The sequence below is a fragment of the Ascaphus truei genome, unplaced genomic scaffold (assembly GCF_040206685.1).
Source record: "Ascaphus truei isolate aAscTru1 unplaced genomic scaffold, aAscTru1.hap1 HAP1_SCAFFOLD_1852, whole genome shotgun sequence".
NCBI lineage: Eukaryota > Metazoa > Chordata > Amphibia > Anura > Ascaphidae > Ascaphus > Ascaphus truei.
Genome location: NW_027454755.1, coordinates 4,904 through 16,921, shown reverse-complemented (window position 1 = coordinate 16,921; position 12,018 = coordinate 4,904). Strand labels below are relative to the sequence as shown.

The following is a 12,018-nucleotide window of genomic DNA, read 5'->3' as shown; positions in this document are numbered from 1 at the left end:
GAGCATTATTACTAAGGCCGCTTGTGAGTAACCGCACCAGATGTAGCAGTAACTGCAAGTGACCGAAGTAGCGAAACTGGGTCGGATGTGTTAATAACGGACCAGGGGGTTCAAGCAGGGAAACCCCCCTCCCCAACACCATTATTACACAGGGGGGAGTGTGTTATAAATACACACAGCAGGGGGAGGTATTTATCTGTTAGTGATAAGGGACTGCAGGTACAATATATAGGTGTGTGTGTGTGTAGGTGCAGTGAGGTGTCGGTGCAGAGCTCAGTCAGACACGCACACGTTGGTTTTTTATTTCCATCACTGTGTCAGTGTTTATTCTCCTTGCAGCGTACAAACAGCACAGCTCATACAGGAAGCACTGAGGAATGATCAGCCGCCGCCCCCCCCCCCCCCGTCCCCCCTCAGGTAACCGGGCACCGCCCCAGCGCAGAAAGCAGTGCTGGGGGAAGGGTACAACCTGCCAGCACTGACAGGGTTAATACGCAGAGGCGCAGCAGGTGGGGGGGGGGGGGGTCCCTGCTGGGATTCGTGCCGAGACGCCCCCCCCACCCATTAACCCCCATCCCGGCCACACCGCCAGCACCGGGGGGGAGTCACAGAAGCTGCTACATATGGGAGGTGACCGTGAGCCGGCCGTGGGAGAGGAGGGGGGGACACGGACCGATTCACCCTCCCCGCAGGCGGCTCGTTACGCCTTCAACTAGAAACTACCAATCCTAACGAGGGGGAGAGCAAACGCCGCGCTGCGCAACCCTTCCCGCTGCCACATCTTCCGTGCAAGGCGTCGGCGCTCAAACAAAAAACAGAGCGTGCGCGGTACAGGCAGGGAGGCGTGACCGGGGGGGGCGTGCAAGCCCAGCCCACGCGGGATCCCACCAAGAACACCAGAGGAAGCGCAGGGGGAGGGTTTGACACCATTTTTTTTTTTATTAATCTTCAACTGCAGTGAAAAAAATTAGAACCTTGTACAAGCGCCGCGTCCCGCGTCCTCCGGCCAGCGCGGAGAATATACCTACAATCAGTCCTTCCTTTCCCCCCGCGCGTTCCGCGTTCTTTACATCCGGCCATTTCTCTGTAAGTGCAGCAGGAGAACCAATGTCGCGTGAAAAAGTCCCATGAACTAAAATCCGGCAACAGCTCAGGAAAAACGGCGTGGCGTCCGCCCCCCTCCCCCCCCCCCGTGTTCTCGCGTGTCGCTTTAACTGTCAGCAACCCCCCCCCCTCCCCGCAGACATCCGGCGTTGGAAGGGTTAATTTTCACATTCTGCAGACAGCGGTACAGATTTTGATTCTCTTTGGCACGTTGGTGAGCGTCAGGGCTGCTACCCTCTGAAATTAAGGGGGCGGGAGACATGGGGGCGGCGGGAGACATGGGGGGGCAAACACCCCCCACCCCCTAGTCGCTCCCTTCAAAATGTATATCATTGCTTTGAGGGGGGGGTCGTTTTGAAGGCAGCTTTCACGGTTGAACTTCTGTACAATTCCCCTGCTCTCTCCTCTCCCCCCCCCCCCCCCCCAATTCACAGATCAAAAAAAAAAAACAGGAGACGTGAACGCCACAGGCAGCGCGCGCTTACTACGAGACTAGTTCAGTCTGTTTCCCTCAACCGCCTCCACCGCCCGAGAGGCCTTGCATACCTGCCGTCTCAGCGGGAGGGGTTTAAACGATAGAAAGGGGGGGGAAAAAAATAATGAACCTAGAGTAACAGACCTTGCTTGGTAATCTAGAAACCTGGTGACAGCTTCGCTCCCCCCCCCCCCATTAGTCTAGATGAACAGGGGGAGGGGGGGGGGGTTAGCGCGGAGAAGGTTTGACGCTTCCAGCCTGTGATGGAGGTTATTAAACTGCAAAAATGACTTGAAGCTCATCAATGTGGAACAGCTCTCCTCACTCACACTCACGCACGCACTCACTCCGGGAGGGGATCCAAGTCACCCCCCCCCTCTGCTCAGTCCACGCTCGGCCTCACGCGCTGGGCGGACACCACAGCAAGTGATGGGGGGAAAAAAGGGGGGGGGGGGCTGCGTTCGGCAGGGAAAGAAAAACAAATATATATATTTATATATATATAGAAAAAGAAAATATTCTTAGCGGCCAGATGGTTCAAAGGAAAACCCCCCCAAGTGTAGTGTCATTGCGCCAGTCACTGCGGCTCTGCAGCGGCAGACGGCAGACGCCTTCTATCCATAAGAGTGGAGGGTCTCTCTCCTCTCCCCGGGGAGGGGGGGGGAGTCCCAGGGAGTCTCTGCTTCTCACAGCACGGCTGTGGCTGGATTTTTCCATGTGGTTGTGTTTGAAGCCTCACTCACTCACTCACCCTCTCATTCCCAAGCATTCACTATCCGCGCACATACTCCTCACTCCCGCCGGGACTCATCAGCATTCTCCTCTCTCTCTCGTGTGTGTGTGGAGGTTTTTCTTCTTCAGTGGGGATGTCGGGCTCAGGCCCACCGCCGGTGAGGTCTGGAGAGAGAGGAGGAGGAGATGGGTGGAGCGGACATCACAGGGGGGCGCACGCACCCCGCCCTGAACCCCGGGAACCCTCCTTACCAGGCTTGGTTCTTCAGCTTCCTCAGCTCCTTTGTCGCCCATGTGGCCAGCGTCTTGGTCTTGTTGGTCTTGGACTTCCTACCCTCGGTCAGCAGCTCGTGGATCATCGGCCGCGCCTCCACCAGCTTCAGGACGTCTTTCCCAAACGCCGTGCACAGGTCACTGGGGGGGGGAGTGGGGGACAGAGAGAAGCAGCTCACACCCCGGTCACCAAACACAGCCCCGTGCCCGACAGTTTGAGGTTCTGCTCAGGGACGGGGCAATCTCATGGAAGGGGTCAGTGGTGGGCGTGAGGACTTCTGTCTGACAGAGGAAGCTGTAATGATGACCACGGGCGGGGCTGTAAGGTTATGCTCCCAAAGTGAACCGCTGCCATATCAACAAGGCCTCAAACAGCAGCGCCGAGAACCTTCTAACTACTGTCACTATGAATACATGATCAGGAAGAGAGGTTGGAAATGGACCCGAGCCATTTACACCGAGCCCCTTCCCCTCCCCCCGGAGAAGCAGAGAGTTTGGGACTGGATCAGAGCCATTTACACCGAGCCTTCCCCTCCCCCCCGGAGAAGCAGGGAGTTTGGGACTGGATCAGCCATTTACACCGAGCCCCTTCCCCTCCCCCCGGAGAAGCAGAGAGTTTGGGACTGGATCAGAGCCATTTACACCGAGCCCCCCCCCCCCCCCCCCCGGAGAAGCAGGGAGTTTGGGACTGGATCAGAGCCATTTACACCGAGCCCCTTCCCCTCCCCCCGGAGAAGCAGAGAGTTTGGGACTGGATCAGAGCCATTTACACCGAGCCCCTTCCCCCTCCCCCCCGGAGAAGCAGAGAGTTTGGGACTGGATCAGAGCCATTTACACCGAGCCCCCCCCCCCCCCCCCCCGGAGAAGCAGGGAGTTTGGGACTGGATCAGAGCCATTTACACCGAGCCCCTTCCCCTCCCCCCGGAGAAGCAGAGAGTTTGGGACTGGATCAGAGCCATTTACACCGAGCCCCTTCCCCCCCCCCCCCCGGAGAAGCAGGGAGTTTGGGACAGGATCAGAGCCATTTACACCGAGCCTTCCCCCTCCCCCCCGGAGAAGCAGGGAGTTTGGGACTGGATCAGAGCCATTTACACCGAGCCTTCCCCTCCCCCCGGAGAAGCAGGGAGTTTGGGACTGGATCAGAGCCATTTACACCGAGCCCCTTCCCCCCCCCCCCCCCCCCGGAGAAGCAGAGAGTTTGGGACTGGATCAGAGCCATTTACACCGAGCCCCTTCCCCCCCCCCCCCCGGAGAAGCAGAGGAGTTTGGGGACTGGATCAGAGCCATTTACACCGAGCCCCTTCCCCTCCCCCCGGAGAAGCAGGGAGTTTGGGACTGGATCAGAGCCATTTACACCCGAGCCCCTTCCCCCCCCCCCTCCCCGGAGAAGCAGAGAGTTTGGGACTGGATCAGAGCCATTACACCGAGCCCCTTCCCCCCCCCCCTCCCCGGAGAAGCAGAGAGAAGTCTTCAGAGATTCATAATCAACACAGCGTGGATTCTGCGTGGTGCATGAACATGTCATCCTCAGACAGAGCCCTCCGCGCAGATGAAAGCGCTCTGCGAGACGCGTCGGCTGACAGGCCCCCCCCCCCCAGTAGTTTGAGCAGGATCGCTTTTGTAGGATAGGCTTATCTTGCTAATATTCGGGTGTTTCTCCCCTCATGGAGCACGATACCCCGGGAAGGACCGCAACAAAACCGGACCCTCCGCTGCCGTGTGTCTCAGGATGCTACGTCACTTCTATCAGACTGTCTCCTCAGTGACCAGGAGTGTGACACTGACCAGCAGGGGGGGCCCCGCCCGACAGGTGAGTCTGGAGACCCTCTAACCCAGAAATATCACCTTCCATACAGCGGCCACGGACCTCTCCCAGGGGATTCAGGGATCTCGTTATACAGCGGCCACGGACCTCTCCCAGGGGATCCAGGGATCTCGTTATACAGCGGCCACGGACCTCTCCCAGGGGATTCAGGGATCTCGTTCTACAGCGGCCACGGACCTCTCCCAGGGGATTCAGGGATCTCGTTATACAGCGGCCACGGACCTCTCCCAGGGGATTCAGGGATCTCGTTATACAGCGGCCACGGACCTCTCCCAGGGGATCCAGTGATCTCGTTATACACCGGCCACAGACCTCTCCCAGGGGATTCAGGGATCTCGTTATACAGCGGCCACGGACCTCTCCCAGGGGATTCAGGGATCTCGTTCTACAGCGGCCACGGACCTCTCCCAGGGGATTCAGGGATCTCGTTATACAGCGGCCACGGACCTCTCCCAGGGGATTCAGGGATCTCGTTATACAGCGGCCACGGACCTCTCCCAGGGGATTCAGGGATCTCGTTATACAGCGGCCACGGACCTCTCCCAGGGGATTCAGGGATCTCGTTATACAGCGGCCACGGACCTCTCCCAGGGGATTCAGATTCAGGGATCTCGTTCTACAGCGGCCACGGACCTCTCCCAGGGGATTCAGGGATCTCGTTATACAGCGGCCACGGACCTCTCCCAGGGGATTCAGGGATCTCGTTATACAGCGGCCACGGACCTCTCCCAGGGGATTCAGGGATCTCGTTATACAGCGGCCACGGACCTCTCCCAGGGGATTCAGGGATCTCGTTATACAGCGGCCACGGACCTCTCCCAGGGATTCAGGGATCTCGTTCTACAGCGGCCACGGACCTCTCCCAGGGGATTCAGGGATCTCGTTCTACAGCGGCCACGGACCTCTCCAGGGGATTCAGGGATCTCGTTTTACAGCGGCCACGGACTCTCCCAGGGGATTCAGGGATCTCATTATACAGCGGCCACGGACCTCTCCCAGGGGATTCAGGGATCTCGTTCTACAGCGGCCACGGACCTCTCCCAGGGGATTCAGGGATCTCATTATACAGCGGCCACGGACCTCTCCCAGGGATTCAGGGATCTCGTTCTACAGCGGCCACGGACCTCTCCCAGGGGATTCAGGGATCTCGTTAAACTGCGGCCACGGACCTCTCCAGGGATTCAGTGATCTCGTTATACAGCGGCCACGGACCTCTCCCAGGGGATTCAGGGATCTCGTTATACAGCGGCCACGGACCTCTCCCAGGGGATTCAGGGATCTCGTTATACAGCGGCCACGGACCTCTCCCAGGGGATTCAGGGATCTCGTTATACAGCGGCCACGGACCTCTCCCAGGGGATCCAGTGATCTCGTTATACAGCGGCCACGGACCTCTCCCAGGGGATCCAGTGATCTCGTTATACAGCGGCCACGGCCTCTCCCAGGGGATTCAGGGATCTCGTTATACAGCGGCCACGGACCTCTCCCAGGGGATTCAGGATCTCGTTATACAGCGGCCACGGACCTCTCCAGGGGATTCAGGGATCTCGTTATACAGCGGCCACGGACCTCTCCCAGGGGATTCAGGGATCTCGTTATACAGCGGCCACGGACCTCTCCCAGGGGATTCAGGGATCTCGTTATACAGCGCCCACGGACCTCTCCCAGGGGATTCAGTGATCTCGTTATACAGCGGCCACGGACCTCTCCCAGGGGATTCAGGGATCTCGTTATACAGCGGCCACGGACCTCTCCCAGGGGATTCAGGGATCTCGTTATACAGCGGCCACGGACCTCTCCCAGGGGATTCAGGGATCTCGTTATACAGCGCCCACGGACCTCTCCCAGGGGATTCAGTGATCTCGTTATACAGCGGCCACGGACCTCTCCCAGGGGATTCAGGGATCTCGTTATACAGCGCACACGGACCTCTCCCAGGGGATTCAGTGATCTCGTTATACAGCGGCCACGGACCTCTCCAGGGGATCCAGTGATCACATCAGGACCACATTGGGCCTATTTTTTAGCCACGCTACAATGTGTTTATTAGGGGTCAGAGCGGACCCGACCCCCGCGAGCGAGGTGCCCTCTACTCGCCAAGCCTAATAATGGTCTGGTACGGCCGTGTAACGCCCGTCTCTGCAGAGCGCGCGCCAAAGGCTGTACTCACCCGACGAGGCCGGCGCCGCACGCCACCACGCCGTCCGTGTGATCCTCGTCTCCGGCGACGTGATCGATGAACGACAGAATGAACTCTACACGCGGCTGCACCAGCATCACATCAGCTGCAGGGGAGAGAGGCGGGGGGGGGGGTTAGGGAGAGGGGCGGGGGGGTTAGGGAGAGAGGCGGGGGGGTTAGGGAGAGAGGCGGGGGGGGTTAGGGAGAGGCGCGGGGGGGGGGGGTTAGGGAGAGAGGCGGGGGGGTTAGGGAGAGAGGCGGGGGGGGGGGGGTTAGGGAGAGGGGCGGGGGGGTTCAGGGAGAGGCGGGGGGGTTCAGGGAGAGAGGCGGGGGGGTTCAGGGAGAGAGGCGGGGGGGTTCAGGGAGAGAGGCGGGGGGGTTCAGGGAGAGAGGCGGGGGGTTCAGGGAGAGAGGCGGGGGGTTCAGGGAGAGAGGCGGGGGGTTCAGGGAGAGAGGCGGGGGGTTCAGGGAGAGCGGCGGGGGGTTCAGGGAGAGAGGCGGGGGGTTCAGGGAGAGAGGCGGGGGGTTCAGGGAGAGAGGCGGGGGGTTCAGGGAGAGAGGCGGGGGGGTTCAGGGAGAGAGGCGGGGGTTCAGGGAGAGAGGCGGGGGGGTCAGGGAGAGGCGGGGGGGTTAGGGAGAGGCGGGGCGGTTAGGTTACCCCCCCCCGCACCCCCTCTCGGGGCGGTACTCACGGTGCACGTTCTCCTGGTCCCCTTTCAGCCCCTGGATGATTCCCGTATACGCCTCCAGGCAGCCCTCCCGCAGCTCGTTCAGGTAATCCACCATATCGTAGTCTGTCTGGGGAGAGACGGGGCGGTCACTGCTCAACTCGCAGCAACCAATCAGAGCTGCGGATCCAACCCCCCGCTGCAGCAGAGCTGCGGATCCAACCCCCCGCTGCAGCACAGAGAGGTTACATTCCCTGACGGACGCCGCGCTGTAACCAGCGGTCACTCTATTTAAAGGAGCAGTGTAACCGGCTCTTATTGACCCTTTAATTACAGCTCTGGGGACCCCCTGCCTTGGCGAGATGGTGACAAGGGAAGGTGTTACAGGCAGCAGCCCCTCAGGGGGAAACAGAACCGGATACACACATACATTAACCCTTTCATACAGCGCGTCTCTCGCAATGGGACCCAGAGCATAGGATTTACAGACAGTCGCTGCCCCGCAGAGCTTACACTCTGTTTCTGGGGCCTGAGGCGCAGGGAGATAAAGTAACGTGCCCAGGAGAAGCAGAGTTTGGGACTGGATCAGAGCCATTTACACCGAGCCCCTCCCCTGTCCCCCCCCGGAGTAGCAGGGAGTTTGGGACTGGATCAGAGCCATTTACACCGAGCCCCTCCCCCCCACCCCCCCCCACCCCCGAAGTAGCAGGGAGTTTGGGACTGGATCAGAGCCATTTACACCGAGCCCCTCCCCCCCCCCCCCCCGGAGTAGCAGGGAGTTTGGGACTGGATCAGAGCCATTTACACCGAGCCCCTCCCCCCCCCCCGGAGTAGCAGGGAGTTTGGGACTGGATCAGAGCCATTTACACCGAGCCCCTCCCCCCACCCCCCCCGGAGTAGCAGGGAGTTTGGGACTGGATCAGAGCCATTTACACCGAGCCCCCCCCCCCCCCCCGGAGTAGCACACAGAGAGAAGTCTTCAGAGATTCATAATCAACACAGCGTGGATTCTGCGTGGTGCATGAACATGTCATCCTCAGACAGAGCCCTCCGCGCCCCGCCCTCCCAAATCCCAAACATGTGGCGTGTCGGTGGACACGTCTGTATCCCCCCAGGTCACAGAAAGGGACCATTTCCCTAACTTTGCTCCGGCCCCACTGTGGAAATACGGCGATTCCCAGAGGCGGAATTAACACAGCCCGGCTCTGCAGGCCTCCACCTTCCCACAAAGCACCACGGTGACCGCACGGCCCATAGGAAGTGCAAACGGAAGATGTAACCTCTCCTGCCCCCCGCCCCGCAGGACACCCGTCCGCTTACCTTGTCCACCTGCGCCTGCGACGCTTGCTGCAAGGTGTTCAGCACGACCTCCAGGTACTTCTTAAACTCCCCGCCGATGGCGAGCGCGATGTCGCCGAACACGGACAGGATCTGCGGCTTCACGGAGCGGTGAACGTTCTCGTTCTGTCAGAGCGCACGCGGGCGTCAGAAACACACACACAGGGCGGGCGGGCGCGCGTTCATACATTCCCGGCCAGAGCGCGGCGGCCGGGAGAAACTGCGCATCCCACACGCAGGGAAGGTCACACGCATTGTATGCAGCAATCCCCTCCTACGTACAGCGCCGTGTGCATGGGCAGCGCATTATGTGGGACATCCTGCCGTACTAGCTCCTCTGTACCCGCACGTACAGCGCCGTGCGCATGGGCAGCGCATTATGTGGGACATCCTGCCGTACTAGCTCCTCTGTACCCGCACGTACAGCGCTGGGTGTACAGTCTGCAGGCTCCAGTATCCATGTGTCTATATAGTCCCAGATGGTGGGAACAGCACTTTGCCCCCTCACCCCCAGACAGCCGGCACTTTGCCCAACCCCCCAGCACTTTGCCCCCTCACCCCCAGACAGCCGGCACTTTGCCCCACCCCCCAGCACTTTGCCCCCTCACCCCCAGACAGCCGGCACTTTGCCCCCTCACCCCCAGCACTTTGCCCCCTCACCCCCCAGACAGCCGGCACTTTGCCCCCCTCACCCCCAGACAGCCAGCACTTTGCCCCACCCCCAAGCACTTTGCCCCCTCACCCCCAGACAGCCGGCACTTTGCCCCACCCCCCAGCACTTTGCCCCACCCCCAAGCACTTTGCCCCCTCACCCCCAGACAGCCGGCACTTTGCCCCCCTCACCCCCAGACAGCCAGCACTTTGCCCCACCCCCAAGCACTTTGCCCCTCACCCCGAGACAGCCGGCACTTTGCCCCACCCCCAGCACCCTCCCCCCCAGACAGCCGGCACTGCACCCCCCGCGCCCCCCCCATCCCATGCTCTTACCCCGAGGTTCTCCAGAAGCAGCTGCATGACCTCGTCACAGAACGGCAGGATGTTTGTCTGCAGAGCTCGGCACAAATCTCCCACCAGTCCCACCGCAGCCAGGCACACCTGGGGAGGGGGGGACGACGCGTCAGAGAGGAGGAGGAGAGCAGGGGGACAACGATGGGTCAGACAGGAGGGCCAGCAAGGGGGTGGGGTACGAGGAGACGGGCGAGTCACAGAAATGCATCATAAGGAAGATTTCCATGCAAAGGGTCAGTCGCCACAAGCACACGCGTCCCAAGTGAAACCCGCGGCAGGATACCCCGTTACTCGCTCGCACGCGGCTCCCAAGTGAAACCCGCGGCAGGATAGCCGTTACTCGCTCGCATGCGGCTCCCAAGTGAAACCCGCGGCAGGATAGCCGTTACTCGCTCGCACGCGTCCCAAGTGAAACCCGCGGCAGGATAGCCGTTACTCGCTCGCACGCGTCCCAAGTGAAACCCGCGGCAGGATACCCGTTACTCGCTCGCACGCGGCTCCCAAGTGAAACCCGCGGCAGGATAGCCGTTACTCGCTCGCACGCGGCTCCCAAGTGAAACCCGCGGCAGGATACCCGTTACTCGCTCGCACGCGTCCCAAGTGAAACCCGCGGCAGGATACCCGTTACTCGCTCGCACGCGTCCCAAGTGAAACCCGCGGCAGGATAGCCGTTACTCGCTCGCACGCGGCTCCCAAGTGAAACCCGCGGCAGGATAGCCGTTACTCGCTCGCACGCGTCCCAAGTGAAAACCCGCGGCAGGATACCCGTTACTCGCTCGCACGCGTCCCAAGTGAAACCTGCGGCAGGATACCCCGTTACTCGCTCGCACCGCGGCTCCCAAGTGAAACCCGCGGCAGGATAGCCGTTACTTCGCTCGCACGCGGCTCCCAAGTGAAACCCGCGGCAGGATAGCCGTTACTCGCTCGCACGCGGCTCCCAAGTGAAACCCGCGGCAGGATACCCGTTACTCGCTCGCACCCCAAGTGAAACCCGCGGCAGGATACCCGTTACTCGCTCGCACGCGGCTCCCAAGTGAAACCCGCGGCAGGATACCCGTTACTCGCTCGCACGCGGCTCCCAAGTGAAACCCGCGTCAGGATACCCGTTACTCGCTCGCACGCGGCTCCCAAGTGAAACCCGCGGCAGGATACCCGTTACTCGCTCGCACGCGGCTCCCAAGTGAAACCCGCGGCAGGATACCCGTTACTCGCTAGCGTCCCAAGTGAAACCCGTGGCAGGATACCCGTTACTCGCACGATTCCCTCCGGAGGTTGCTCCCTTATTTCTGGTTGGGGTATGAGCGCCCAGTAATCTGCCCAATCTCTCCCGGGCAAAGACAGCGGTGGGTACAGACCCAGTGACTGGAAACCCTGCTTCAGGATGTGGGTGTTGGGCGAGCGGGGTCAGGTTGAGGGGTACAGGACCTGCGACTCGCCCCTATAACAGCCTCACCTGATACTCTGCGTAGTTTTTCAGTCCGATGCCGAGGAACGGTTTGAACGCCTCCATGTACTTGAGGAATTCGCCTCCTAGCACTGCATGGAGACCCCCCCCCCCCAAACACACTGTTAGACTGAGGTGCCGCTTGCGCACAAAGCAACAGCAGCAAGGCTGAGCCCCCCTCAATGTAACCGCAACTAGTGCAGGGGCGGCCAACACGTCCGGTATTAGGGATATCCCCGCTTCAGCACAGGTGGGCTCAATCACAACGATTGTCACCTGTGCTGAAGCAGGGATATGCCCAATCCCGGGCCTGATGGTGGCCTGTGAGGACTAGAGCTGGCCAGTCTTGCACTAGAGGGTTCTGGATGCAACTGCAGCCACCAATGTTCATTTTAACCTCCATTGTGGCGGGTTACAGCCGTGGTACACAGGACTTGGTCAGTCACCAACCAGGTCTCACTCCTAAACCCCGGGTACGGGGGGACGGGGATCAGAAAGGCTCCGTACACAGGACGTCAGTCACTATCAGGCCTCACTCCTAAACCCCGGGTACCGGGGGACGGGATCAGAAAGGCTCCGTACACAGGACGTCAGTCACTATCAGGTCTCACTCCCAAACCCCGGGTACCGGGGGACGGGGATCAGAAAGGCTCCGTACACAGGACGTGTCAGTCACTATCAGGTCTCACTCCTAAACCCCGGGTACCGGGGGACGGGGATCAGAAAGGCTCCGTACACAGGACGTCAGTCACTATCAGGCCTCACTCCTAAACCCCGGGTACCGGGGGACGGGGATCAGAAAGCTCCGTACACAGGACGTCAGTCACTATCAGGCCTCACTCCTAAACCCCGGGTACCGGGGGACGGGGATCAGAAAGGCTCCGTACACAGGACGTCAGTCACTATCAGGCCTCACTCCTAAACCCCGGGTACCGGGGGACGGGGATCAGAAAGGCTCCGTACACAGGACGT

General features: G+C 60.7%; 1 protein-coding gene across 1 annotated transcript; it reads right to left on the bottom strand.

Annotated features, from left to right (window-relative positions):
• Nucleotides 1–296: 296 nt before the first annotated feature.
• KPNB1 (karyopherin subunit beta 1) lies at nt 297–11,200 on the bottom strand. Its single transcript, XM_075582059.1, has 7 exons — nt 11,056–11,200; nt 9,582–9,689; nt 8,577–8,720; nt 7,281–7,386; nt 6,580–6,694; nt 2,564–2,725; nt 297–2,476 (listed from the first exon to the last, which is right to left on the bottom strand). Coding segments are annotated over exons 1-7 (693 nt in total). The 5' UTR covers nt 11,113–11,200; the 3' UTR covers nt 297–2,475.
• Between the last annotated feature and the right edge of the window lie 818 nt (nt 11,201–12,018).

Coding starts and splice junctions, on each gene's coding strand:
- KPNB1 (XM_075582059.1), bottom strand. CDS start 11,112: ATGGAGGCGTTCAAACCGTTCCTCGGCATCGGACTGAAAAACTACGCA. Junction 7,387..8,576: donor CGCAGGCGCAGGTGGACAAG/GTAAGCGGACGG, acceptor GTCTCTCCCCAG/ACAGACTACGATATGGTGGA. Junction 6,695..7,280: donor GGACCAGGAGAACGTGCACC/GTGAGTACCGCC, acceptor TCTCCCCTGCAG/CTGATGTGATGCTGGTGCAG.